General features: G+C 43.3%; 1 protein-coding gene across 1 annotated transcript in view; it reads left to right on the forward strand.

Moving 5' to 3' along the window:
* Positions 1 to 26,191, forward strand: part of pcsk2 (proprotein convertase subtilisin/kexin type 2) — a gene marked incomplete at its 5' end in the record, with an annotated part of 52,549 nt that extends 26,358 nt beyond the window's left edge. Inside the window, 6 exons of the mRNA XM_079511845.1 lie at positions 647 to 822; positions 5,592 to 5,807; positions 8,613 to 8,713; positions 10,253 to 10,342; positions 16,566 to 16,703; positions 25,687 to 26,191. Coding sequence (XP_079367971.1) covers positions 647 to 822; positions 5,592 to 5,807; positions 8,613 to 8,713; positions 10,253 to 10,342; positions 16,566 to 16,703; positions 25,687 to 26,173 — 1,208 coding nt within the window. The 3' untranslated portion in view covers positions 26,174 to 26,191. The remainder of the gene's footprint in view (positions 1 to 646; positions 823 to 5,591; positions 5,808 to 8,612; positions 8,714 to 10,252; positions 10,343 to 16,565; positions 16,704 to 25,686) is intronic.
* Positions 26,192 to 26,210: the final 19 nt, after the last annotated feature.

Raw genomic sequence — 26,210 nt, forward strand, 5'->3', positions numbered from 1 at the left:
TTGTCGGGAATTGAATGTTAGACTGATGATAGGTTCTCGGTTTACTTATGATCCTAGATGACTATTTATATGTATTTCCCTGTTGCTCTGGAATAAGAGCGTCTGCTAAATGACTAAATTGTAAATTGAATAGGAAATAGTGCAGTGGTGTCACTGAATGAAAAGGGGGATAAACGTGAATCTATGGGCAATGCGTTTGCCCAGTCAACATAAATGCTTGAGTAGAAGATTGTGAATGACTACGGGAAAGGCCATCTCACCTAGGAATGTGTGCAGTATATGTACCTTTAAAATGCCTGGTTATATGTCTCTTTTGCCTCCTGCTGTTTTTATATATATATATATATATATATATATATATAAACATTTCGTCTCTGAACTGCAAATTATTTCTTTGGTAAAAATAATGAAATTATGCTTTATTCTTAAAATTACACTTTTGTTAACGTCCTGAACCCCCAGCATCCCTATTCTGGGGTTCTAGAGTGAACATCCACTCTTTACCGGGTATACTATAGATGGTTTAAGTTGTACTGCACCAACAAAAGCTAATTCCTAGATAATGTCAGGACAAATTAAAATCTCCACAATGCAATTATTCCATCCCTTTCCATCCCTAATCCATTTGTGGCACCCACCCCGGCAGGTATCAGAATGTTGGACCAGCCGTTTATGACAGACATCATCGAGGCGTCCTCCATCAGCCACATGCCCCAGGTCATTGACATCTACAGCGCCAGCTGGGGGCCCACCGACGATGGCAGGACCGTGGACGGACCCCGGGAGCTCACCCTGCAGGCCATGGCCGACGGCGTCAACAAGGTACGGGCAGGGCTCTTCAACAGGGGGTCCACGCATCATCATTTTTCGACCGCAGTCGAGACCATGGACCTCACAATGCCACGCCAGACCTCCCGGTCCTTCATTGCCATCCCCAGTTCCTGCTTACTGATGCATGTGTCCCTAGCGACGATATCAGCGAACGACAGTTTTCTACCTCTGGTCTGCTTTGAGGCAGGATTCCAGAGAAGAAGGGAAGATATAACCTCATTGTCAGCTCTGTAGCAGTGGCCAGCAAACTGTTCTCTTCTGGATCGGACTAGTGAAGAAACACAGGAAATTTGCCGTATATTAGACACGCTCGACACGCTGTCAGGCGGCATTAGCAGCCTAGGTGTCCTTCCCCGATAATTTGGGGACCCCCCTCAACTCTCGCATGCACGCACCTACACAGGCAGGCGCACGCACGCACGCACGCACGCACGCACGCACGCACGCACGCACGCACGCACACACGCACACACACACACACACACACACACACACACTGAGTTAGCATGCTGGTGGTGCCATTGTAATTACCTGCTTGACTAATCGTACTGCAGCTTGCCTTCCAGGCAGGTGGTCAACATTGCTTGTGCTCTGAGCAAGGTTACTGTAGTTTTGAATTTGTCATGGGTTTTTATTCTCTATTTTGTTTGACTTTAATTGACTTGAGGGTGTGTGTGGCTGCGTGCGCGCGTGCATGCATGTGTGCGTGCCTGTGTGCGTGTCTGCGAGTTAAATTATACATACTCCAGGTCAAATATTACTCACCTACAAGTGAAAGATACTCAGTCAAATGTGTTTTCAAAAATATAAATTGCAAAATACTTTTTTAATATCAGTGCATTTCAGCAAAATTGCAACAAGAAAATATCAAAAAGCATGTAGATCCGTTATTTCCACTATTTGTAAATTAAATAAATAAATAAATAATAAATAAAGTACAACACGTGTCTGCTCTGCACAGCCAGTGGAGTCATAAGTATCCCAAAAATGCACATACTCAAGTAAAGTACAGATACAAAAAGAAAGAAAGAAAAGAAAATACTTGAGTAAAGGTACTTTGTTACTATCCACCACCTCAACTAATCAAGCAGGCGGCATGGCCGGCCTCTTGGCTCATAATCATCACTTACATAAGCCCAGTGCGTAGGCTTTGTCCACGATGAAAAAACATGGAGTGCCTTCTTTACTGGCACACGAGAGAAGAATTATTAGACAATTAGAAATGCTCCATTAAGGATGCGATGTATGTTTTGCATGATGGTTTTTTGTTTTTTTTTCTTCCACGGATGCTTGTTGCCTCCCACTCCTGGTCTCAATCACTTCCCTCTATAAACGACTCACTTACAGCTGGTCGCATCTTGAAGTGTGAGCGCTCCATTCTAGCACAAATTGCTGCTGGATAAATGGAAATGAATCACGCGCTACTGTGTGTGTGTGTGTGTGTGTGTGTGTGTGTGTGTGTGTGTGTGTGTGTGTGTGTGTGTGTGTGTGTGTGTGTGTGTGTGTGTGTGTGTGTGTGTGTGTGTGTGTGTGTGTGTGTGTGTGTGTGTGTGTGTGTGTGTGTGTGTGTGTGTGTGTGTGTGTGTGTGTGTGTGTGTGTGTGTGTGTGTGCTCTTTTTTTCCCTTTTTTTCTCCTTACTGCATGTAATACCAATAACGTAGAAAGACTCCCGGTAGCTGCAAGTACAAAACTCTGATGCTGGCATTCAAAGCCACCAAAGGTATGGCATCCCCATATCTTGCAAGTCTGATCGAACCCTACGAAACCGCCCGTGCGCTCAGATCAACCAACGCAGGAAGCTGGAAGTACCTTCACTAAAAACGCCGGGACAACGCTCCACACGTCCCAAACTCTTCTCGCTTCTAGCTCCAAAACTATATGGAATGCACTTCCCATTGCAATCAGAACTGCAGACTCACTCCCAATCTTCCGCCGTAGTCTGAAAACCCTTGTATTCGTAATTGTATGTAATCATTATCACAAAACATACATTATCAAGCCCTATTTTATAGTAGGGTCTATGTCTGTTTGAAAATAGACGATCTACAAGCTCACGACAAAAAGACCTGTGTCTTCATATTGTAGTTGCGAACGCAGTGATTGCGAACGCAGTGAGCATTTACTATGAGACCCAGCAGATCCTGTCTGTCTGTCTGTCTGTCTGTCTGTGTGTGTGTCACGCTGTAACACCAACCGCCCGCCACCAGAGGGCGCAGCTGTATCACACACAAAAACACACACACATGCATGCACACACGCACGCACGCACACACACACACACACACACAAACAACTTAACTTAATAAAAAAAAACTTAACTTAATAAAAAACTTAACTTAAAAAAAATCTTAAAACAAATTAAATAATAATGTATCACACACAAAAACACACATGCACGCACACACGCACGCACGCGCACACACACACACACACACACACACACACACACACACAAACAACTTAACTTAATACAAAAAACTTAACTTAAAAAAAACTTAACTTAAAAAAAAATCTTTAAAAAAATCTTAAAAAAAAAAAAAAAAAAAAAACCTTAAAGTACGTAATTTATTCTAATTGTTGTTATTGCAATTTACGAGCTGCGTTCGCTTCCCGCGTTCGCGCGTCTTACTTGTATATATATATTGTTACTTTTACGCAAGTAAAACAAATTGAGTACATATTCCACCACTGTCTGCACGTGGCCCTTTGTTCCATTGAGACACGAATGCACGCACGCACGCACGCGCAGGCTTTCTGGAGCAGCAGGTGCAGACACAAAATGGATGCTTAATGGGTTTTTTTCACGGATTCCCCAATAATCCACTTTAAGACAGGTCAATAACGCACAATATTGTAAAGCACTTGGAATGAAGACGCTATATACAATTTCAAACACGCGCTGCGAGATTGTACATCTGCTATTTTTGATGACCACTGTTCTAAAACACTTCTAAATACTAAGAGATTTCTGAAAAAAAGGTATGTTGCTATCTAGTTAACAAGAAGGTCTGAAGAAGATAATATATTGATATTATAGCTATTTTATTTTATTTTATTATATATATGTGACATTTTACTTGGTGAAAAACGGCTGCATATATCAGTATCGTTGATATCGGAGTCGGAAATGTATAAATAGCCAATATCGAGCAAAGCTGCTGCTGAAGGCTGAGGAGATGAGATGAAACATATCATGTTTATCCATTTATACGTACGTTGGCTATTCAAAAATGGCAGATATTCATCACTTAATGTGAGCTTGTGCATCAGGCTCCGTGATGATAAGAGACAGAGAGAGACAGAGAGAGAGAGAGAGAGAGAGAGAGAGAGAGAGAGTCATTCATCTGCCGCTGAGGGCTGAGGGCTGAGAGATTTTTTGTTGGGGAACAACAGGGAATGCCGTTAGAGAGGAGAATCCATCTCCTCTATAACACAGTTCTAAACTATTGACACGATGCAGATCTGTTTAGCACTCAACACAGAGCCAGAGATATGCATCACGTCTGAAATTGCTCCGTAGCCTGCAGGGTAGATTACTAGTATAAAATGGTTTTGGTTATTTTCTGCAGAGGAAAAACAGCACCAAAATTGCTGCACAAAACGTATAATTCTGCTTGATGAAAATGTGTTCCTGTTTGATAACATTTGCCAACAGGTGTTTTTTTTTCTTCTGTTTTTTACTGCAGTACTAACTCGCATTTCGTTGCTGTCAGGTGGAAACCTTGTACTGTATATCCAAAACGGTTCCTTTTTAACCCATTTAGGCCTGACCTCGAAATTAAAATAAATTCTTCTAAATCCTCCAGTTTTCTGAAATAACTATTTTCACGATTTTTCAAAAATAGCAGACCCACAAGCTCGTAGCGCGCCACTCGGTGGCTTGTAGATCTATTTTTCAATAGCTAAATTATAACATAATGTTTAAAACACCAAAAGGGGTTCCCGCCCAAAATGGGTTAATTATTATGATTTTAATTATTCATTTGAAATAGTGAAAATAGCTGTTCTACAAGCTCACAGCTCGTTGAATTTCAATACTTTTGTACTCTTGTATGATGAAGTAGGACATTCATTTAGAAATTAATCAAATGCAACATCGAAAGATCATTTCTATATTTTTATGCATGCTATTTTACAGACTAAACAAAATTACAGCTTAACATAGCTTGAAAAACTTGTACATCTGCAATTTAAAGGTAGGGTAAGTGCTATATTGTGATACATTGCTATAGAATGTTTGTTCAGTAACAGGAGTCTCCATGTCTCTCCAGCTTTTTATTAAACAGAAAATGCATTTTCAGGTCGGGATACCAATTGTATCCAATCAGGATAGAGAACGCAGTCAGGAGGATACAGATTAAACAAGTGGGATTGTAGGTGATGACACAAAGAAATGAAGAGACAAAATTGGATACGGAAAACTACACACATTAAGCTGATAAATGGCTACTCTCTCCTGATTGGCAAATTGTTGTCACCTGCAGTACCTGAAAATGTATTTTCTGTTTATTAAAGAGCTGAAGAGACAGGGAGATCGACCATGTTACTGAACCAACACGCAATGATTTAATACTATCAGAATATAGTGATTTAAAAAACCTTTTTGTTTTAACAAAAGGAAATATCACTTACTCTACCTATTTTAGAATTAAGTTTTGGACATACTCCAATGCGGTTTCTCCCCGACAGACGTTACACTTCATACTACATGTTTCTAAATAGGGGTTAATCGTCCCGCTCGTCCTGGTTGTGTTCTCAGGGCAGAGGAGGGAAGGGCAGCATCTACGTGTGGGCCTCGGGGGACGGCGGCAGCTTTGACGACTGCAACTGCGACGGCTACGCCTCCAGCATGTGGACCATCTCCATCAACTCGGCCATCAACGACGGACGCACCGCCCTCTACGACGAGAGCTGCTCCTCCACCCTGGCCTCCACCTTCAGCAACGGGCGCAAGAGGAACCCCGAGGCTGGCGTGGTGAGTTGATTGGTGCTGGAAATATACAGTGGTGGAAAGTAACCAAGTGCATTTACTCAAGTAGCTGTACTTAAGTAACATGTTGAGGTATTTGAGACTTGTATAGACTTTTACTTTTGGTACTTATATAGTATATTCTGATACCAATACTTTTACTCAAGTACTTTATGAATATGAGTATATTACAGTGTTAATACTTTTACTTAAGTGAAAATGGCGAGTACTTTTTCCAACACTGGGAATGTAATCTATGTGTTTTTGACTGATTGATTTTATAGACCAGATCAGAATGTTAGAATCTTTGTAAAGTTACAGGTATTTCCAGGTAAGGCTTCAGGCAGTGTGATTTTTATATAGCACAACAACAAAGGCAATTCTATGTGCTTTACACACAAAACATCAAGCAAAGGAAACACAATTATACAACGACAATAGGATGTATGGCCGGATTTAACACTGGGCTAGGGTACCCAGTGGTACTTTTTTTAAATAATGAAATTGTAAAGTTTTGCAATCCAGTTCGATTTGTGTTTAGTTATTGTATATTTAGTTTTATTAGGGTGAATTTTGCAGCTCCCCCTCCATATTTTTCAGCCAAAACAAAGCCTCTGTGCCAAAGCCACGTGCCCGGGCGGCCTCAAACATTACTGTAATCCAGGGGCCTCAACTCCTATAAATCCAGCTCTGTGCATAAAACAAAAGGAGTGCAAAATAACAGATACGGTTACAGTACAGTACAGTGCAGAACAGAATGAAAGAAGGGAAAAAAGGTCTGTGGACGTTTTCACAATATGAAATTATCGTGTCCAGAACATAAGATGATGTCTAGTTCGTCAACCTGTGGATTATTAACTTCTTTACTGCCATCTAGTGTTCAAAAACATTGACTGCTTCTCTGCCAGTCGTTGACTCCAATGCTACGGAGATTGATTTGTTTCCGGGTTAAACAGGAAGGTGGGGGCTTCTGGAAGTGGAACGACACACCACACAACACAGCCCCCAGCCTTTAGCTAGCAGTACAAGCAGCTACATTTTCTCAGTGATGTGATACAAAATCACAAATGATTTATGATCGGCGGGTGCGTGCCGGCTCACCATGGACAGCTCTCTAACCTTCGGCGATACGGCGCTTTGAAAATCTGGTTATAATGGAGGCACAACGGAGCTGGATTTATTAAAAAAACAACTGCTGGTGAATGAGGAGGGCTATACTACCCGGAGCAATGCTAAAAGGTAAACAGACGGACGGCACGTTCATACAGTAAACGTTTGTCTACGCTTATAAACGTAGCTGGTCGGGGGGGGTACGTTTATACAATTGCTCAGATGTAACGTAGATGGCAAGATAAGAATTAAGAACAAAATCATAAACTTTTCAGGTCAAGACCCAAACAAGAGATTTGACGTTTGCCCTGGACCCATACAGAAAATAACAGATCTACAAGTTCACAACACGTCGCTTCGCGCCACGTTATGAGCTTGTAGATTGGCTTTTTTCCACGACACACAAACAGGTCCCACTGGAACCACTGGACTAAATAGACAATAGCAGTAGACTAGTCGCGACCCATGGAAATAAACAGTCCCAAGGAGGAGGGTCAAATTGATTGTAAAGCATACTGGCAGCCAGGGGAGAGAGGCCAGGATTATAGGGGTAATATCATCACGGAGCCTGGCTGTCATCCTGACATAGATAAAGAAGGTCAGCGCTGTTTTCATTAACCAAATCCCGTTGAGGTGCGTGACAGTGCCTGTCACATGCATCTAAACACATACAGGCACAATGGCTCTGCCCCAGGGCCAGTGGTGGAAAAAAGTACTTTTACTTAAGTAAAAGTATCAATAATGCAATATAGAAATACTTTGTTACATGTAAAATTCCTGACAAGTTTAATCTAATAAACACAGTTTTAGACTATATGTGGGGGTCCCTGCTTCATCTCTCTCTCTCAGCTAAGGGGTCCTTGGCCTGAAAAAACATTGAAGACCCCTGGCATAGAACAATAGAGGCTATGCATGTGACATCATCGTACCTGGAAGCTAAGCGGGAACGCCTACTGAGTGACAATTGACAAGTGACAATTGACAGCCCATAGGCTACATCCAAACAGAAAAGTCCTATGTGATTGTATTAAACAATGTTAAACTCACCAACATTACAGGTGTACGGAAAGCTTGAATTATCCTCTTTCTATCTGCACAGTTTGTGTTTACTAAAAATCCACCATGGACATGTTATGAGCTATTTTCTGTCAATAAATTCCGTGCACCTGTGATTATTTTTCTGTTTTCAATAAAGCAATGTCCTTCTACCTCCTGCATTATTATGTGATATTTAGAAGCAGGTGGTTGACTGATTTTACAATGAGCGCTTCCAAACTCCAACTACGCTCCATGCTGCTCAGTTTAGATCAGGGGGCGTGTCCCGGTGGAAAAGTGATATACATAGCCTATGTCCAACTTTGAGAGTTTGTGTAAACGCAAACATTGTCTTAACACAAACATTTAATGGCCAGCTTTGAGTGTTTGTGTAAACACATACATTGAAGACGAAGGTGAGGACGCAAATTGTGATTGGCCGGAATGAGATGATGTATGATGATGTATGATAATAAGAGCGCCCCTCACTTCACACGGGTGTGATTTTTGAATATCTAAAAGAAATTGCAGATATATATTAGATGCACAAATCCCTGGAACAAAATCCCTTCAGCTGGGGTCTGTGGACAATTTGGGTGTTCTTTGGCATGAAAGGTTGAGAACCACTGGTTTAAACAAATGAACTGTGTTTGTGTGTGTGTACAGGCCACCACTGACCTGTACGGAAACTGCACCCTGCGGCACTCTGGGACATCGGCTGCTGCTCCCGAGGCTGCTGGGGTCTTTGCTCTGGCCCTTGAAGCTAAGTATGTACACGCACGCACATACACACATACACAGAGAGCACTTAAGCCCATTCAGTGTCCCTTGTTCTCCTCACATGGCATGTTTGTTTCACACACACTAAAAAGACAGGCAGCATTGTTCTGGCAGCCATTAGTCTGCAGTGTGACTGGGCTGGTGGAGTGAGTGCTGTTTGCTTTGCACACGCACGCACGCACGCACGCACGCACGCACGCACGCACGCACGCACGCACGCACGCACGCACGCACGCACGCACGCACGCACGCACGCACGCACGCACGCACGCACGCACACACACACACACACACACACACACACGCACACACACGCACGCACACACATACCATAATGCTGTGGCCGTTGCTTACTCTGTCTCTCGGTAAACACACCCAGCCACCCCGTTACTGTGCCTGGCCAAACACAATGGAACACTGCCGGCGGCTGACAGGACACCCGCCGGTGTCACTCCAGAACAGCGCCGTCGCCACATACAGCAGTGTTGACTTCCTCCACTAAAAATATGAGAAAAATGTTTGTCGACTACCTTTGTTTTCCACTGACGACAATGACTAGAAGAACTAAGGCTAAATATATTGACAATTTTGTCAACAAATAAAAACTAGACTAAAATGTTAGGGAGGGACTAGTGGAGAAGAGATCCAGTAGTTATCTAAAAGACAAGTAATTTTAATTTTGGTTGCGCTCTGAAAATAGCAGATCTAAGTTCACAACACGTCACAAACTCAAAATTTTGCTGTCAAAATCAACACAGCCCACAATAAGAATAGTGGGACATGGACACACAACAAGTGGAAGAATTTGAACCCGGTTTCCTGCGCAAGTGCAGATTTCTTTCTTTTTTTTTTTCCTCCATTGAGTAATAGAGCCTGCCTGCTTGAATTGAATCTTGACTGAATTGAATCCGTGTCAGATCCTGCATCTAGGTGAGACATACTGTAGCCTGCCCCAGCCTCTAGTGTAGAGGGACGGATTCAAATGTGCTGGCGAAAACAGCCAGTGGATCCTATTGGTTCATCGATCTGTCAATCAATAATTGAATAAGTTATATTGTATTAACACTTAGAAAGCCCGAGACGGAGGTCTCCGCCTTATTAATTCATTACGTCGGATGCCCTGGACGGAGATTAATCAAAAGAGAGAACATTAATCATTCCATAACCGAGCGCACCGCTCTACAGGCTGGGAGCGTCTATTGGGCAACATTCGATGTCATTTCTGGTTGGGACGTCATTCAAAGTGGTCCCCCTCCATTTTAATGGATGGATCGAAAATCTTAAAACGTGAATAACTATCTAAATCAATGCTTCCAATTCTAACCAAAGATTGTGTTTTTGACGGCCCATCGTGGTTTGTGTGTGTGTGTGTGTGTGTGTGTGTGTGTGTGTGTGTGTGTGTGTGTGTGTGTGTGTGTGTGTGTGTGTGTGTGTGTGTGTGTGTGTGTGTGTGTGTGTGTGTGTGTGTGTGTGTGTGTGTGTGTGTGTGTGTGTGTGTGTGTGTGTGTGCGCGCGCGCGCGTCTAGCCGTAACCTGTCATGGAGAGACATGCAGCATCTGTCAGTGCTCACATCTAAGAGGAACCAGCTGCACGACGAGGTCCACCAGTGGCGTAGGTAAGAAATAAGAATGGCCCCAAGTTCAAGGAACCCCTTTTGGTGGTTTTACCCTTCAGGACGGGAAGTGTGTTGCTTTTGGGGTTCTTGTTGCTACATGTATGTACAGTACAGTAGCAATATGACATTTTTGAATTTGATTTGAATAAATACATTTTTCAGAAAATTTGAAATGGGTTCAACTCCCCATTAAATCGAAAGCTGACCTAAAAGCACAACTCTACATACATTTGAATTGGTCTTAGCTAAAGGCCATTCCTTGACTGGCCCGCCCTCTGGGTTACAGACGACTCAGTCCCTGTGTGAAAACAATGTGTCCATAAGTGTCTAGTCTTTGAATGTCTAATGAAAATTCATAATTGCGAATGCGAAGGCTAAGTCCCCTAATTTGATTCACATTGTATTTTTTTATGTACTGTAGCCTACTGTTACAGTGGAGTCCCATTCCTTTTTGCCTCAGTCTCAAAAGGACATTTATCAGAACCCAGAGGTACCTCTGATAGACACACCCACAGACCCACCCCCAGATTCTCAGCCACACCCACAGGTTTATTTTAATATGTGGAGTGGCCATTCAACCACCAGGTGGCTTCAAGCCATGATGAGCAGAGCTGCACTGAGTATAGCTTGCAATATGCAGTGGAGTGGTGGAAAAAGTATCACATTTTGTACTTGAGTAAAAGTATCAATACTGCAATATAGAAATACATTGAAATACATACTGTTACAAGTAACAGTCCGGTATTCAACATTTACTTGAGTAAAAGTACAAAATTATTGGTATCAAAGTGTACTTAAGAATGTCCCATTTCAAGTTTTCAAATGTATACAAATCTTTTGAAAATAGCAAATCTACAAGCTCATAATCTAGCACATCACGACGTATTGTGAGCTTGTAGATCGGCTATTTTCAAATAGTCTACTATACTGAGGAAGTGGTTAATGCATGTTTTTTTATAATAATCAAAATCTCCAAAGTAACTAGTAACTAAAGTTTGCAAATAAATGTAGTGGCGTACAAATACAATATTTGCCTCTGAGATGTAGTGGAGTAGAAGTAAAAGTATTGGAAATTATGAATACTAAAGTAAAGTACAAATGCCTCAAAATTGTACAGTACAGTACTTAAGTAAATGTACTTAGTTACTTTCCACCACTGTGGAATGGTGAGTGGTGACTTTCTTAATATCATTTAAATATAAAAACTTAAATTAATTGGTTTACCATGGAGGCCAAAATAAGATTTTTTTTTGTCCTAAGTCAATGGTTTTGTTATGTCATCAGTAAGGCCAAACGGAATCTGCGGGTTTTTTTCTGTTTTTCTGCGGTGACTCCGGAGGAAAATCTGCGGGATTCTGCGGAGTGTTTTTTTTTTCTTTGAAGGTTTTAGACAGTTATCCAGGACTATAATCAATGTGTTTAGAGCAAAAATAACTCTAAATATGCCAAATAAACCTTAAAGTACCACAACAAAGTAATTAAGATCTACCGTAAATCCTCATTTATAATCCGGGGCTTTTATTTGTCTTAACCGATTCTGATACCGGGCTTTTATTGGAAGGAGGCAGCTATAAGCAGCCAGAAGGAGGCCTATATTTCTACTTTTCAAACAGATCATAATGATAAATCACATTTTGGGTCTGTTAGACAGTTAGCACCCTGTAACATGTACTGGACTCATTTATTGAAACCAAGTCCTCATAAAATATTAAAAAGTGCAGTTGCAGGTGCTCACTGGTCATTTTAACGTTTTTTTATAACAATATTGGCATATTGCCTATGGCAAATACCATAATAAAATCAACATCAATTTTAAACTATGATTCCCTGCTTTCATATGACATGAAAAGAAATCCAATGGCAGTCCCTCAGTCAAATCTGGTCACAGTACTATTTACTATCCTATTTATTATTATTCAAATAGGCTATGGTATGGTATGTATCTATGCCTACAGTTAGGCTAATGACAAGTTCAGATGCAAATACTAATAACATAAAATGTAAAATAAAAAATGTAAGGTAGGCCATTTCCTATAATATCAAAGCAGCTAATATGAACAGTGCAACACTGCAGTGATCCAACTATTGCAACTTCAACGGGGGAGAGAGAGTCGCGTTAGAGAGTTGCGTTAGAGAGAGAGACGCGCGCGCGAGAGAGAGAGAGAGAGAGAGAGAGAGAGAGAGATACGCAGAGAGAGAGAGAGAGAGAGAGAGAGAGATACGCAGAGAGAGAGAGAGAGAGAGAGAGATACGCAGAGAGAGAGAGAGAGAGAGAGAGAGAGAGATACGCAGAGAGAGAGAGAGAGAGAGAGAGGAGTGGGGTCGCGTTAGCAACAGGCTAGGCTCACAGCATATCGGTACGTTCGTTCTATAAGGCTAGATCCGTCTGGGGGGCTGCTAAGCCCCCAAACGGTAGCGATCTACCCTTTAATAGTACGGGTACATTCGTTGCATGCAGCGTCATGCCACAAACAGAAACAGTACTCTCCCTCCGCAGTTAGACTGCTGCTCTCGTTGTCCGTGGCCATGAAAAGTGCTTATAGTGGCGTTCTCTCCCGAAGTTTGTTTGTTGCGTTGTGCACGAGCGCGAGCAATATGCGACCACCGGCATTTGGACACTAGTGACAGCCAGCCATGCAGTCAGGGCAGCGAAGGTAACAGATACGGCACTTGAAAAAGACTTCCGACAGCTTTTGAAGTTTTGATATAAAGCTATATTAAATATTCTCGTCCAGAGCCTCCAACATATTAGTCAGCCGTAGAGAATGAGGGGAGGAGGGAGGGGCGGGATGCATCCACTGGTTAATATTATGCTGGCCTGGGTAAAGTAAACTACAACATGAACGGGTTAAATTTCCGCGGAAAATCTGCGGCGTTTTCATCGGAACACCGCGGCCGCGTATTCCGTTCGGGCCTGGTCATCAGGAGTAAGTCAGTAACAGTTTATATTTACCCCTGACTGTCATGTCATGAAATGTAGTGGAGTAAAAGTACAATATTTGCCTCTGAGATGTAGTGGAGTAGAAGTAAATAAAACATGAACAACTTCAGCCCTATACACAATTTGGCCATTTTATCTACAAGCTCACAATCACCACGGTGCGATGAAGTGTGAGCTTGTAGATCTGCTATTTTCGAAATATTTGTATGTATTTGAAAACTTGAAATGAAAAAAAAAAAAGTTCTCTCTCTCTCTCTCTCTCTCAACCCCCTCTCTCCGGTCTGAGAGGTGTGAAGATACGAGATCTGGAGACTGGCTAGTGGCTGGCTACCCCCTGCAGCCCACCTAGGCCTTTTCAGTGTGTATTCTTTGTCCAGACAGAGAGAGAGAGAGATAAACAAGCTTCCTTTTCAAGCAAAAAAGTAAATCAAGTAAAAAGACTTTCACTAATGCTTATTGTAGAACTTTACACAAATTATTCTTCAGTGGTGGAAAAAGTACAAATGTTTTTACTTGAGTAAAAGTATCAATACTGCAATCAGCCATTTATGCCCATTTATGCCCATCTAGTTTCCCTGTAAAGTAGCTTGAAAACTTATAGTTGCATGTTGCCGTATTGGGCTTAATTGTTTCTGAAGCTTGGTTGCTTATATAAAAAAAACCAACTTGTAGCAAGCTTCACAAGCTTTGCTTTAGAGTTGATCGATTCATATAAGAATTGAGAGTTGAGATTGAGAATAATGGTATCTATCTAGTGCTATCTGGCCCTACACAGAGAAACTGTATGGGGTTCACTCAAAAACCTGAGTAGACCCCAGACATGTTTTAAAGAGAAAACAAATACCCCTTTAAACTAACTTAAAACCAAGTAGTGGAAAAAGTACTAAATGTTTTTACTCGAGTAAAAGTATCAATACTGCAATGTAGAACTATTTTGTTACAAGTAAAAGTTTGTAATTCACCATTTACTTGAGTAAAAGTAAAAAGTATCAAAATGATTATAATAATTAAAAGTACAGCAGCAGTCTGGGGACGCATGGTCCTCCAGCCAGAGGTGCCTGCATGGTGGGGGTGGGGAAATGTGTTTTCTTTTCTTTTTCTATCAGTGGTGAGAGAGAGAGAGAGAGAGAGAGAGAGAGAGAGAATTTCCCACATTATTTTTTTTAAAGTAGCCTGTAGTGCTGGTTTGCAATAGTTTGCCAAAGTTTTAAAATCAGTGTTTTATACTATACAATTGTATAAGTACAGAACAAAGAATGTTTGTTTTTGCCATCTTTGTTGAAGAGTCTGAGAAATTATGTTTTAGTTTATTGTATGCCAGTGTTAATTTTTAGTTGGCTAAGACTAGATAGTTTAAGCAGCCTGAGACTGAGCTTAAATCAGAAATAAATTTGCTACTAAAAGTAACACTAAGACTAAGTTGCTAAAATACTTTGTCTTACTATAATTACTAGGTTCCCCCTGCCGTTTACCTGTGCCAAGCAAGTGTGTGTGTGTGTGTGTGTGTGTGTGTGTGTGTGTGTGTGTGTGTGGGGGGGGGGGGGGGGGGGGGGTGCAGGCCTAATGTCTAACACCTAATAGGTGTCTGAGCACTAGGCCTGGCCATGCTAAAGGCAGTATAACCAGTTTCCTCAGCCTACAGCCTTCCCAATGGGCTCTATGCAGCCAACACTTCCGCGTTCAGTTTGGGCCGCTTCCGGTCGGCAGAAACTCATTCACTGTGAACGTACGGTCGTGATTTTGTAGGAATAAAGTTCAGTACTTTATACAACACTATTTCATTTGATTATGTGATGGCATAGTTTTTCGTAGTTTGTATTATTTGTGTTGCGACGTTGACATGATGACATGAGTTAGAAACATCTTAAATCTCCTGTTAAAAACGAGAGCTCTTCATGGATTTCTCCGTTGTTGCCATGTCCGCTTGTTATAAGCGACTTGGGGCTTGGCTTCTTTTCATAGACCTGATTGCTTATTTCTCTCACACAATCTGGCGACATCTACCTCTCGTCTCCAGCTGTTATACACAGCAGTGTAACAACCGGTGTTGCCAGATGAAAAGAAGCCACTCCACAAATGAGTGGATATATTTATATACTAAGACTATAGGACATCGGCAGCTACTTGAGAATAGCAGATCTACAAGCTCGCAATGCGTCGTTGTGAGCTTGTAGATCAGATATTTTCTAAAATAGTTTTTGTTTTATACAAATAAAATAAAAAAACCTGGCACAAAACATTCAGATGGGGGTCTGTGTGCACAAATACATGGGGGTCCTTGGCTTTATGACAATGTTTGAGCATAATCACAGGTTTAAACAACATTAGGGAACAAGCCTAAATAAGCATACACTTCAGAAACAAGCCCCAAAAAACGCAACCTGTCCTGTGCCCTGCTGAGGACAGGCTAAATACAGGCATTTTTGGGTACAGAGCCTGCTTTTAACTAATTATAATAATATATAATGAAATTAATGTCATAAGAATACACAACTCTATTACAGATGTAATGTACTTAACATACCAAAAAAAAGTATGTATCATTTAAAGTTTTCAATCTTTTGAAAACAGCAGATCTACATTTCCACAACTATATATATATATATATATATATATATATATATATATATATATATATATATGAGATACTACGTTAAATTAAAAGGTTGAGTATGGGTATATTGTTTCACTCCTTGACAGCAGCAATGACAATCCCTAAAACTGCAGTGCAAATTACTTAGCTGGAATGTATAGTTGCTGTGGCCTCTGTCCTACTGCCACCTACTGTCCATTTATTATATTACACAGTGGGTGAAAAAAACACACCCCTTAAGGCTAAACCCCACCCAACAGAGGTGTGGCTACCAGAGGTATTTTTTGGGCTGACTGACATTGATAGGTACCTACACATGTCAGCCCGGCAAAAAGGAATGGGACTCCACTGTATGTTCAATAAAATCATTGAATTGGGCCCGGACGGTTAGCTCAACCGTCTGGGCCAAGCCAGCCGGACGGCGTGCCGCGGGCTTGACTCCCGAGCCCGACGGCCTTTGCCAGTTTGCCGCGTGTCACTCCCCATCTCTCTCCCCCTTTCCTGTCTAATTACTGTACCCTATCAATAAAGGCAAAACATGCCAAAAAATATATCATTGAATTGGATTGGATTGGATTGAACTGAGTTCAACCACCTGTTTGTCATTATGAATTGAATGTGATTGAAGGAACGTAGTAGGCCTGGATTTCGACCACCTGTTTGTCATTATGAATTGAATGTAATTGAAGGAACGGAGTGGGCCTGGAGTTCAACCACCTGTTTGGCTACGGCGTGCTGGATGCCGGAGGCATGGTGAAGATGGCCCAGGAGTGGAAGACGGTCCCCGAGCGATTCCACTGTGTGGCTGGATCTATCCAGGAGTTCCGGTACGTGGCAATGGTTTTGATCCACCAGTTAAAATGCATACTTTATAGTATACATTTTTAAAATAATGACATTTGGGGATAGACAGTGGCCTTGTGGTTAGAGTGTCCGCCCTGAAACTGGGAGGTCGGGGGTTCGATCCCCGGCCGGGTCATACCAAAGACCCAATGCCTCCCTGCTTGGCACTCAGCATCAATGGGTTGGATTGGGGGGTCAAATCAACTAATCAAATGATTCCCAAGCGCGGCACGGCTGCAGCTCACCGCTCCTTGGCTACGGCTCACCGCTCCAAGAGATGAGTCAAATGTGGAGAACAAATAATCTATAAATGTACCAAGTCTCCATGTAAGTCAAGAACCGTTCGCCCCACCAACTTCAAATTCGACACACGCGTGCCGCACCACCGCAGGGAGTGCAGTGCCTGGTGTCAAGTAAGTCGGTCCCACAACCACCAGAACCACCACAAAAAGGCCTCTGCTCTGGACCGGGCCCCTGCCCAGGGTCCATATATGGAGCTGGCCTGTTCTGACATCATGCTGACATCTGCATAGACTCCATATTTGGGCATGCCTGACAAAGAACTCCATATATGGGAATAAAAGGGACACAGACATTATATCTGGGTGGGGTGCATTTCCAACTTGCATCGTTCCAAATAGGCCAGTGCCCGATGGGCACCGATGTAGAGGCCCCACGGGCACCGCTAAACTATGCCCTTAAGTTATGATGCCCTTGATCGGAGGAAATTATTTTGGGGGATCTGATGCTTGGTTCCGGCTTGGTGGTTCTGGCCTGATGACTACAACCAGGGACTACAACATGAAATAAGTTATTTCTGCTCCCAACCGGATCAGAAACACGGAAACGGTATTGATCCCAGGCTATCTTAACGACCTTAATGCAGAGAATTACTCGAACACTTGTTTCGTTACAGTTATGCAATAATGCTAAAAGGATATCGTTTCCATTGTGGTATCAATTCATCAAGACATATAAAGACGTACAATACTAGGCTATACAAGAAATCATCAATACCTGGAGCAGTAAAAGTATATTTACAGAAAAAACGTAGAGGGGCAATTTTGTTTGGCAATTTCACAATTTTCAATGGAAGATGAAAACGAAAAGAAATTAAATGTGCTGTCCACTGTCCAGCAGCTACCAGAGGGAATTGGCACTCATCATAGACTGCACATATTTTTTTAAACAAGATCCGTCCCCAATTCAGTTTTCTCCCTCCGTAGCAATCCTTACAGACAGACAGAAGAGAAACGAGGGAAGTGAAGGCACAGTTCTGTAGATGAGAGAGAATGACATAGAGAGAGAGACAAAGAAAGAGACAGACAGACAGACAGACAGACAGACATATTGCTACCCTATTACATGAACGCTCTGATAAATGCCTTTGTGTTTTACGACTCAGTGTCTCGCTCACTCTATTGTCTTTCCTGTAAGCCATCCTCATTTGGATCACCGTTGTCTGTCAGCAGCCACTGTGTTTCCCCTTGCACGGTTGGCGTTGAGGATGGAAGGTGGGGGTGGGGGCAGGCTTGGTGCAGTGGTGGAAAGTAATGTACTCAAGTACTTTTGAGGTGACTTCCTTCAGTGTTTACAATTTCCTTCTGCTCCACTACATCTCAGAGGTAAATAGGCCTATTGTACTTTTAACTCTACTACAATTATATATGAAAACTTTAGTTACTAATTATTTCGTAGATTTTGATTATCATTACAACACACTGTACAATGAGTGAATAAATGAACAAACGAACGAATGAACGAACGAATGAATGAATATTTGTTTTACTTTTACATTTTGAACACAGGACTTTTTACTTGTAACAGAGTGCCATCTAAATTGCAGTATTGAGTAGAACACGCGAGTACTTCTTCCATCACTGGCTGGGTGGCGGGGGAGGTATTCTCACACGTTATAATTAAAGCCAAGCACCGCACGGTGCTTGGCAGCAACACTGTCAGTTAAACACACTAACAGGCATCTCATGCACACATGTCACATGGACGTGGATACGTGTCCATACATGTCCATTATATATATATATATACGGTTACTTCAAACCTTTGCCTCGATTATGATTAATGAAGGATTATACAAAATAAATGGTCAAATTAGCCGATCTTCAAGCTCACAATGCAATGTGATGCGACACATTGTGAACTTTGTGAACTAGGCTATTTTCACTCTTTTTGCACACTGCCATTGTACAACAAAGTATAATACCGGGTTAATCGATTTAGTAGGAAATGATGATTATAGGAAACACAAAAAAATAACCTTGCTCCACAATTGGTTGGTTGTAAGTCTGTTATTGTTTCAAAATATCGGTTTAAATATATTTTTGGTTAATTTGAGTAATAACACACACACACACACACACACACACACACACACACACACACACACACACACACACAGTCACACACACACACACAGTCACACACACACACACACACACACACACACACACACACACACGCACACACAGTCACACACACACACACACACACACAGTCACACACACACACACACACACACACACACACACACACACACACACACACCTTCATTTCTCCTTCTAATCAGTGGTCCATAGAGGCTTGAATCACAGCAACGCAGGAGCTTGGCAATTAGCCTTTGGCGGAAAAGAGTTCCAATTGTGTGTGTGTGTGTGTGTGTGTGTGTGTGTGTGTGTGTGCGTGTGTGCGTGTGTGTGCACGCGCGTGCGTGTGCGTGTGTGTGTGCGCGCGTGCGCTTCTGTGTGTAATTCCGGGAAAATAAGGAACATTCCTCAGTGAAATTGCTTTTCTTTTTTATACCCTTGGAGAGGGAAAAAAACATTTCCTTTATCCATCTGTTCCTACTGTACGTACAATCCCCAGGCATGTTTTATACATCTTATAACATTAGGGCAAATACAGTACACTGGACCAGCTGTGGCTGTGCCCCTTCTATGTTCATACTGTACATCTTTGTCAGGCATGCCCGAATATAGATAGAGCCCAGGCAAGTCTGTAATGTCAGTAATACTACGCCATAATATTGATGACATAATGTACTCCATTACAGTATATGGGGCACGCACGCACACACGCTCGCACGCACGCACGCACGCACGCGCGCACATTATCTGGGAAAACGCTGGCCTTGCCCCCGGGTGGCTCCTGTGTTTGTTATGAAACCTTTCACGGGCTGTGTCCCCTGCTCCTCGCTGACCCAATGCCATAATTATTATACTCCTGCCCATTATCTGATGGCAGGACCACGTGTGTACCGTACAGATAGCATTAGTCTGTGAAAAGCAGGGGAAAAAAAGTTAATTGAATTCTGCTCAAGTACTGTAGTATTGGTTTACTTAGGTATTTCCTTTTTGTTTCTACTCTGCTACAACTCTGAGCCTTTTCAGATTGTTTTGGGGGTAAATGGTAAATTATGCGCCTGTATAGCGCCTTTATCCAAGGCGCTATACAGGGATTGTGCATTAAATTCACACACCGATGCCGGAGGGAAACCATGCAAGGCATGCATGCACATCGAGAGAAATTAGGGGATCAGAGTCTTCCTCAAGGACACTTCAACACTAATTCTGGGGGAGCCTGGGTTCGAACTGGGAACCTTGTGGTTCCCATCCGGTCACTCTACCCCTGAGCCACCACCGTCCATGGCACAAAAATGTTCGAGAACTACTGATTTAGAAGGGATTTGGTTAGAATCGGCCTCGGCTCTTAATGGGCTAAACCCTTTTTTATAATTTGGCAGTTCAAAAATAGCCGATTCACCGGATCCAGTGGAACACAGGTTATTTCGTTCCCCCATTCCCCCAAAAAGTTACCATTTTGGACATACAAGGTTTTCACCTGACAAGCAGTGACAATAACAATGCTGTGAAGGATGGATAGTGTATGTATTTAGTACAAAGGGAGTCTACCAGCGCGCCTCAGCCTAATATGGCTAGTCCGGTGTGTCACAGGAGCAGGGACTAGTCCAGTGTGTCACAGGAGCAGGGACTAGTCCGGTGTGTCACAGGAGCAGGGAGTCCGGTGTGTCACAGGAGCAGGGACTAGTCCGGTGTGTCACAGGGGCAGGGACAGTTGGCTAGTCCGGTGTGTCACAGGAGCAGGGACAGTTGGCTAGTCCGGTGTGTCACAGGAGCAGGGACTAGTCCGGTGTGTCACAGGAGCAGGGACTAGTCTGGTGTGTCACAGGAGCAGGGAAAGCTAGTCCGGTGTGTCACAGGAGCAGGGACTAGTCCGGTGTGTCACAGGAGCAGGGACTAGTCCGGTGTGTCACAGGAGCAGGGACAGCTAGTCCGGTGTGTCACAGGAGCAGGGACAGCTAGTCCGGTGTGTCACAGGAGCAGGGACAGCTAGTCCGGTGTGTCACAGCAGCAGGGACAGTTAGTCCGGTGTGTCACAGGAGCAGGGACAGCTAGTCCGGTGTGTCACAGGAGCAGGGACAGCTAGTCCGGTGTGTCACAGCAGCATGCAGGGACAGCTAGTCCGGTGTGTCACAGGAGCAGGGACAGTTAGTCCGGTGTGTCACAGGAGCAGGGACTAGTCCGGTGTGTCACAGGAGCAGGGACAGCTAGTCCGGTGTGTCACAGCAGCAGGGACAGTTAGTCCGGTGTGTCACAGGAGCAGGGACAGCTAGTCCGGTGTGTCACAGCAGCAGGGACAGTTAGTCCGGTGTGTCACAGGAGCAGGGACAGTTAGTCCGGTGTGTCACAGGAGCAGGGACAGCTAGTCCGGTGTGTCACAGGAGCAGGGACAGTTAGTCCGGTGTGTCACAGGAGCAGGGACAGTTAGTCCGGTGTGTCACAGGAGCAGGGACAGCTAGTCCGGTGTGTCACAGGAGCAGGGACAGTTGCAGAAGAAGGGACAGTTGCAGAAGAAGGGACAGTTGCAGAAGAAGGGATAGACACTGGAGCAGCTTGGACAGTGAAAGCCTCTTTATTCAGGTGCTAGTATAACAAGAAACGACTAGGTGACTAAGGGGGGATTTACAGTATATGCACAGAGGCAGCGAGGGCTGTGCTCTCAGAGCCAATGGTAGTTGGCTCTCTTTAATATGCTAATATAAAGTGTTTTATTTAGTGCCTGACTGGCAGACGTGCACAACAAGGCCTTTGGCGTGTAGTTTAGTGTTTTATGCATCTCTGCATGCTGTTCTTTATTCTGAATGCATTACAGTGAATCAGCCCTATAAGAAGCTCAGAATCAGCACTGTCTCTCTCACTCTGTGTGTGTGTGTGTGTGTGTGTGTGTGTGTGTGTGTGTGTGCGTGTGCGTGTGCGTGTGCGCGTGCACGTGCGCGTGAGAGGGGTGTGGGTGTGTTTGTGTGTGTAAAGTGTGTTAAGTAAGAGATAGTCACACTCTATCAATACCGCAATATAGAAATACTAGTCTAGAATAGAATAAAAATATACTTGAGTAAAACTACGAATGTATTGGCATCAAAATGTAGGCTACTTATAGTAGTAGTATGTATAGTATGTATAATAATAAATAATAATAAATCACACGTGTGAAGTGAGGGGCGCTCTTATTATCGTACGTCATACAAAATTTGCGTCCTCACCTTCATCTTTAATGTTTGTGTTACGCAATGTTTGTGTTTACACAAACACTCAAAAATGGCCAGTCATTATCAATGGCATTTAATCTTTGTGTTAGGACAATGTTTGTGTTTACACACACACTAAACTTTCGGGGGCCTTCGCGGCGACATTTCTGGTGAGATGTCCGCACTTTTCGCGAAAACCGGCGAGTTCTCCGGTTACCCTCTCCACCACTGGTAACGCTTGGGTGATTCCCCAGGATGAGATGGATAATGTTGCCCAGGGAAAGGGAAGTCTGGAGCTGTCTGCTACTGGATGAGATGGATAATGTTGCCCAGGGAAAGGGAAGTCTGGAGCTGTCTGCTAGCTGCTGCCCCTGCAACCCCAATGTATGGATAAGCGCTGTTAAAGATGGATGGAATTTGTTTTGGAAATGTTCACCCGCCAATGACACAAACGATAAACATAATATAAACATCTGCGATGATAAACATTTCTACTTAAAGTGACACGTGCGCCCCAAAATGGAGGGTGCCGGTGATCAATCTGAGAAGGCGGTAATGGTTCTGAGAATGCGGGGCTGTGTGACTAATAATGCTATTAAGTCCACTCGTGGCCTCTCAGCCTCCGTTATGCACTGTGAAAATCCTCGGTGCTACTTGAACTCGGAATAGCGTAAAAATGGACCCGCAGAGGTCCATTTCACCCTCTCTCTGAGTCAAATGAACACAGAGGTTTTGTGCAGTGTGTCCACTGCTGCCCCGCTGTGTTTCTCCATCTCGCTTTCCATCAACGACACAGATGGGATCAGCGGCACCTCCTCTCTAAGCCATTCAGGACGGGAACCCTTTTGGTGTTTTAAGCATTATGTTATTTATACTTAATACTAACTATTTTTGAGAAATTGTGAAAATGTGGCACAAATCTTTGAATATATATTCTTTCAGAGCAAACGTTTTTAACTCAAATATTTGCATCAGGGGGGGGGGGGGGGGGGGGGGTCCCTGGAACAACATATTTTCAGATGGGGGTCGGTGGCCAATTAGGTACATATCATTTTTGAGGTCCTTGACATGACATAGTTTGAGAACCACTGACATAGAAACATAGGTTTTTCAGAAAACTGGTTTAGAAGACATTTTATTAGAATGGGCCTCAGGTCTAAATGGGCTAAACACAACAGCACAGCGGTAACATGCTTGAGGAGTACTGCATGTACTTATAAGTACTGACTATCTGTACTTTACTAGGGTTGTCACCATTACAACATTTAAGTTGGCTATTAATCATGGCTTTAATTGTGTTTTTGTGGCATTGAACACTGTTTGGAACATGCGAATGGAACTGTTTCTCTTTGCCTTTTAGGCTTCGTAATAAAATAATTCAAAAATCCTACTATAAATGCACCACGTCTCTGTGTGTGTGATGTTGTAATGCACGTAACTCGAGAACCGTTTACCCCACCGACTTCTAATTCGACACACACGTTCCACACCCCCGCAGGGAGTGCAGTGCCCGGTATCGAGTCGGTCAGACCCACGGTTCTCCAGAACCACCACAAAAGGCTCTGCTCAGGCTCTGCCAGTGGGCCTAATCAGCCTAAATCCCCTCACCTGTGCAATTTCCAGCCTCTGCCTCAGCCAAATGATTGCCATGGCAACCCCACACCTGACAATCGATTACTTAACCAGTCCACTTTTCACAGTCAGTCAGTTTGCCCTCTTCAGACACAGGCAGACAGGCAGATACAACAGAGATAGACAGTTAAAACAGGTTATATGACAAGGTTGACAACAGGTATTATTACTGTAGGTTCCAAAGTTGCATCGTTCTCAAGTAGGCCGGTGGCCGACGGGCACGTACAGGTCTAGTCTATATAAATAAGCAAAAATAGCAAATCTACACACTTACAACGCGTGCGCTCTGGATGGAATTATGTAATGTTCCACAGGTCTGTACCATTGGATATAATAAGATTGAGGAAAGAACCACGCAGCAATACGAGTCACAGACCCAATGTTCTGTTCTCGGCACAGTTTCTCCAAAAGCTATTTCTCAGAAGAAGCTGTACTTGTACACTGAGATGGTCCAATTTGTGACAATTGTGAGTTATACAGCCAGTGGTGGGAACTGGTTAGTATATCTAAGTATTGTACTGTACTTACATATAATTACTCCACTGCATCTCTGAGGCAAATAATTTTGCTCCACTAAAATAATTGGCTTTAGTTACTAGTCACTAATTTTGATTATTGTTACAAAACCAACACTAACCGCTACTGCCCTACTTTGGCTATTTGAAAATATCACAATGTGACACGTTGAGAGCTAGTAGTCCTGCAGTCTGCCAGCAATGAGGCGGATGCGTGCACGCGACCTCGCCGCGTCTCACCCTTAGTTACTTTGTTGCACAACCATGATGCTCGACAAATAATTATGTATTTTCAACAGGGTAAAAGTGTCAACAGGGCACATTAAAAGTACATTCAAAATTATTAAACCATAATAAAAATAGACAATATAATTTCTTTATTATTATAAAATTTGGTGCTTTGTATTATTCATCCATATTTGTCCTTAACTATTCAAAATCTCTGCTCTCTCATGCAGTGAAGTACCCTGACCTGTTGGCCTTCTGGCCTCTGCAACCCTTTGCCCGCTAAGTCCCGGAAAATTATGAATCACTAAATTATTCATATTTCCACCTCATGGCGTTTGTATTCAAATGGATTCCAGATGATAGCTGGATGGGATTGCCAGTGAATGGCCTTTCACAGTGATGAGAGCAGAGGGGAATTCATTGTAGTGGTTGAATCATGATGCACCCAACATTCTCCCCATAGCAATGATGACTTTGCAGACAGAATACCCAGGCTTTTCGTGTTTCAGATCTACAGTATAAAGCTCAATTGTTTGCCCAGTTGTGCACAAATATGGTCACGCATAATATGTCGCTGATGACAAATTTCATTGTTGAAAATATTTGAGGGCTGTGGGTGGGAGAGGGAGAGCGAGCTAACTGTACTTGTACGAGTGTGCATAGAGTGTACTGTATGCAATGTTTTATCTATGTGTATAGCAGTAACAGGCTGCAGGATACAGATTAAATAAGTGAAATTGTATGCCACAAAGACACGAGCAGACATATGGAACTGGATCAGTTTAGTGAAATATTAAATTGTTATGTGGTGTCATAATTAATATTTACACGCTCGATTAACGCCAATTAATCAATTCTCCTTCTCTCGGGCATGGCTACCTGGACAAAGGTAGATTCATCTCATTATCTCGGGCATGGCTTTGAAACAGTTAAACGTAATGTTGATATGGCATACTGACTATCAAGAAAATGACAAAAAGGTTGCCGACCCCCTCTCAATAAATCCTCTGTGTTGCCCTTTCTCTCCAGTAAGATCCAGTCCGGAGACAAGCTTGTGCTCGCCATCACCACGGACGCCTGCCAGGGCAAGGACAACTTTGTCCGCTACCTGGAGCACGTCCAGGCCGTGGTCACGGTCAACTCCACCCGCCGGGGCGACCTCAACATCAACATGACGTCGCCCATGGGCACCAAGTCCATCCTGCTCAGCCGGAGGTCCCGCGACGACGACTCCAAGGTGGGCTTCGACAAGTGGCCCTTCATGACCACCCACACCTGGGGCGAGGACCCGCGCGGCACCTGGCTCCTGGAGGTGGGCTTCAGCGGCAACGAGCCGCAGCGCGGCATGCTGAAGGAATGGACCCTCATGCTGCACGGAACACAAAGTGCCCCTTACATAGAACAGATAGTGCGTGACTACCAGTCCAAACTGGCCATGTCCAAGAAGGAGGAGCTGGAGGAGGAGCTCGATGAGGCTGTGGAGAGGAGTCTCAAGAGTCTGATGAGTAAAAATTAGACAGCGGAATGCATGTTGGCCAAGTCTCCTCTCCTCT

The sequence above is a fragment of the Electrona antarctica genome (assembly GCF_951216825.1).
Source record: "Electrona antarctica genome assembly, chromosome: 10".
Lineage (NCBI taxonomy): Eukaryota > Metazoa > Chordata > Actinopteri > Myctophiformes > Myctophidae > Electrona > Electrona antarctica.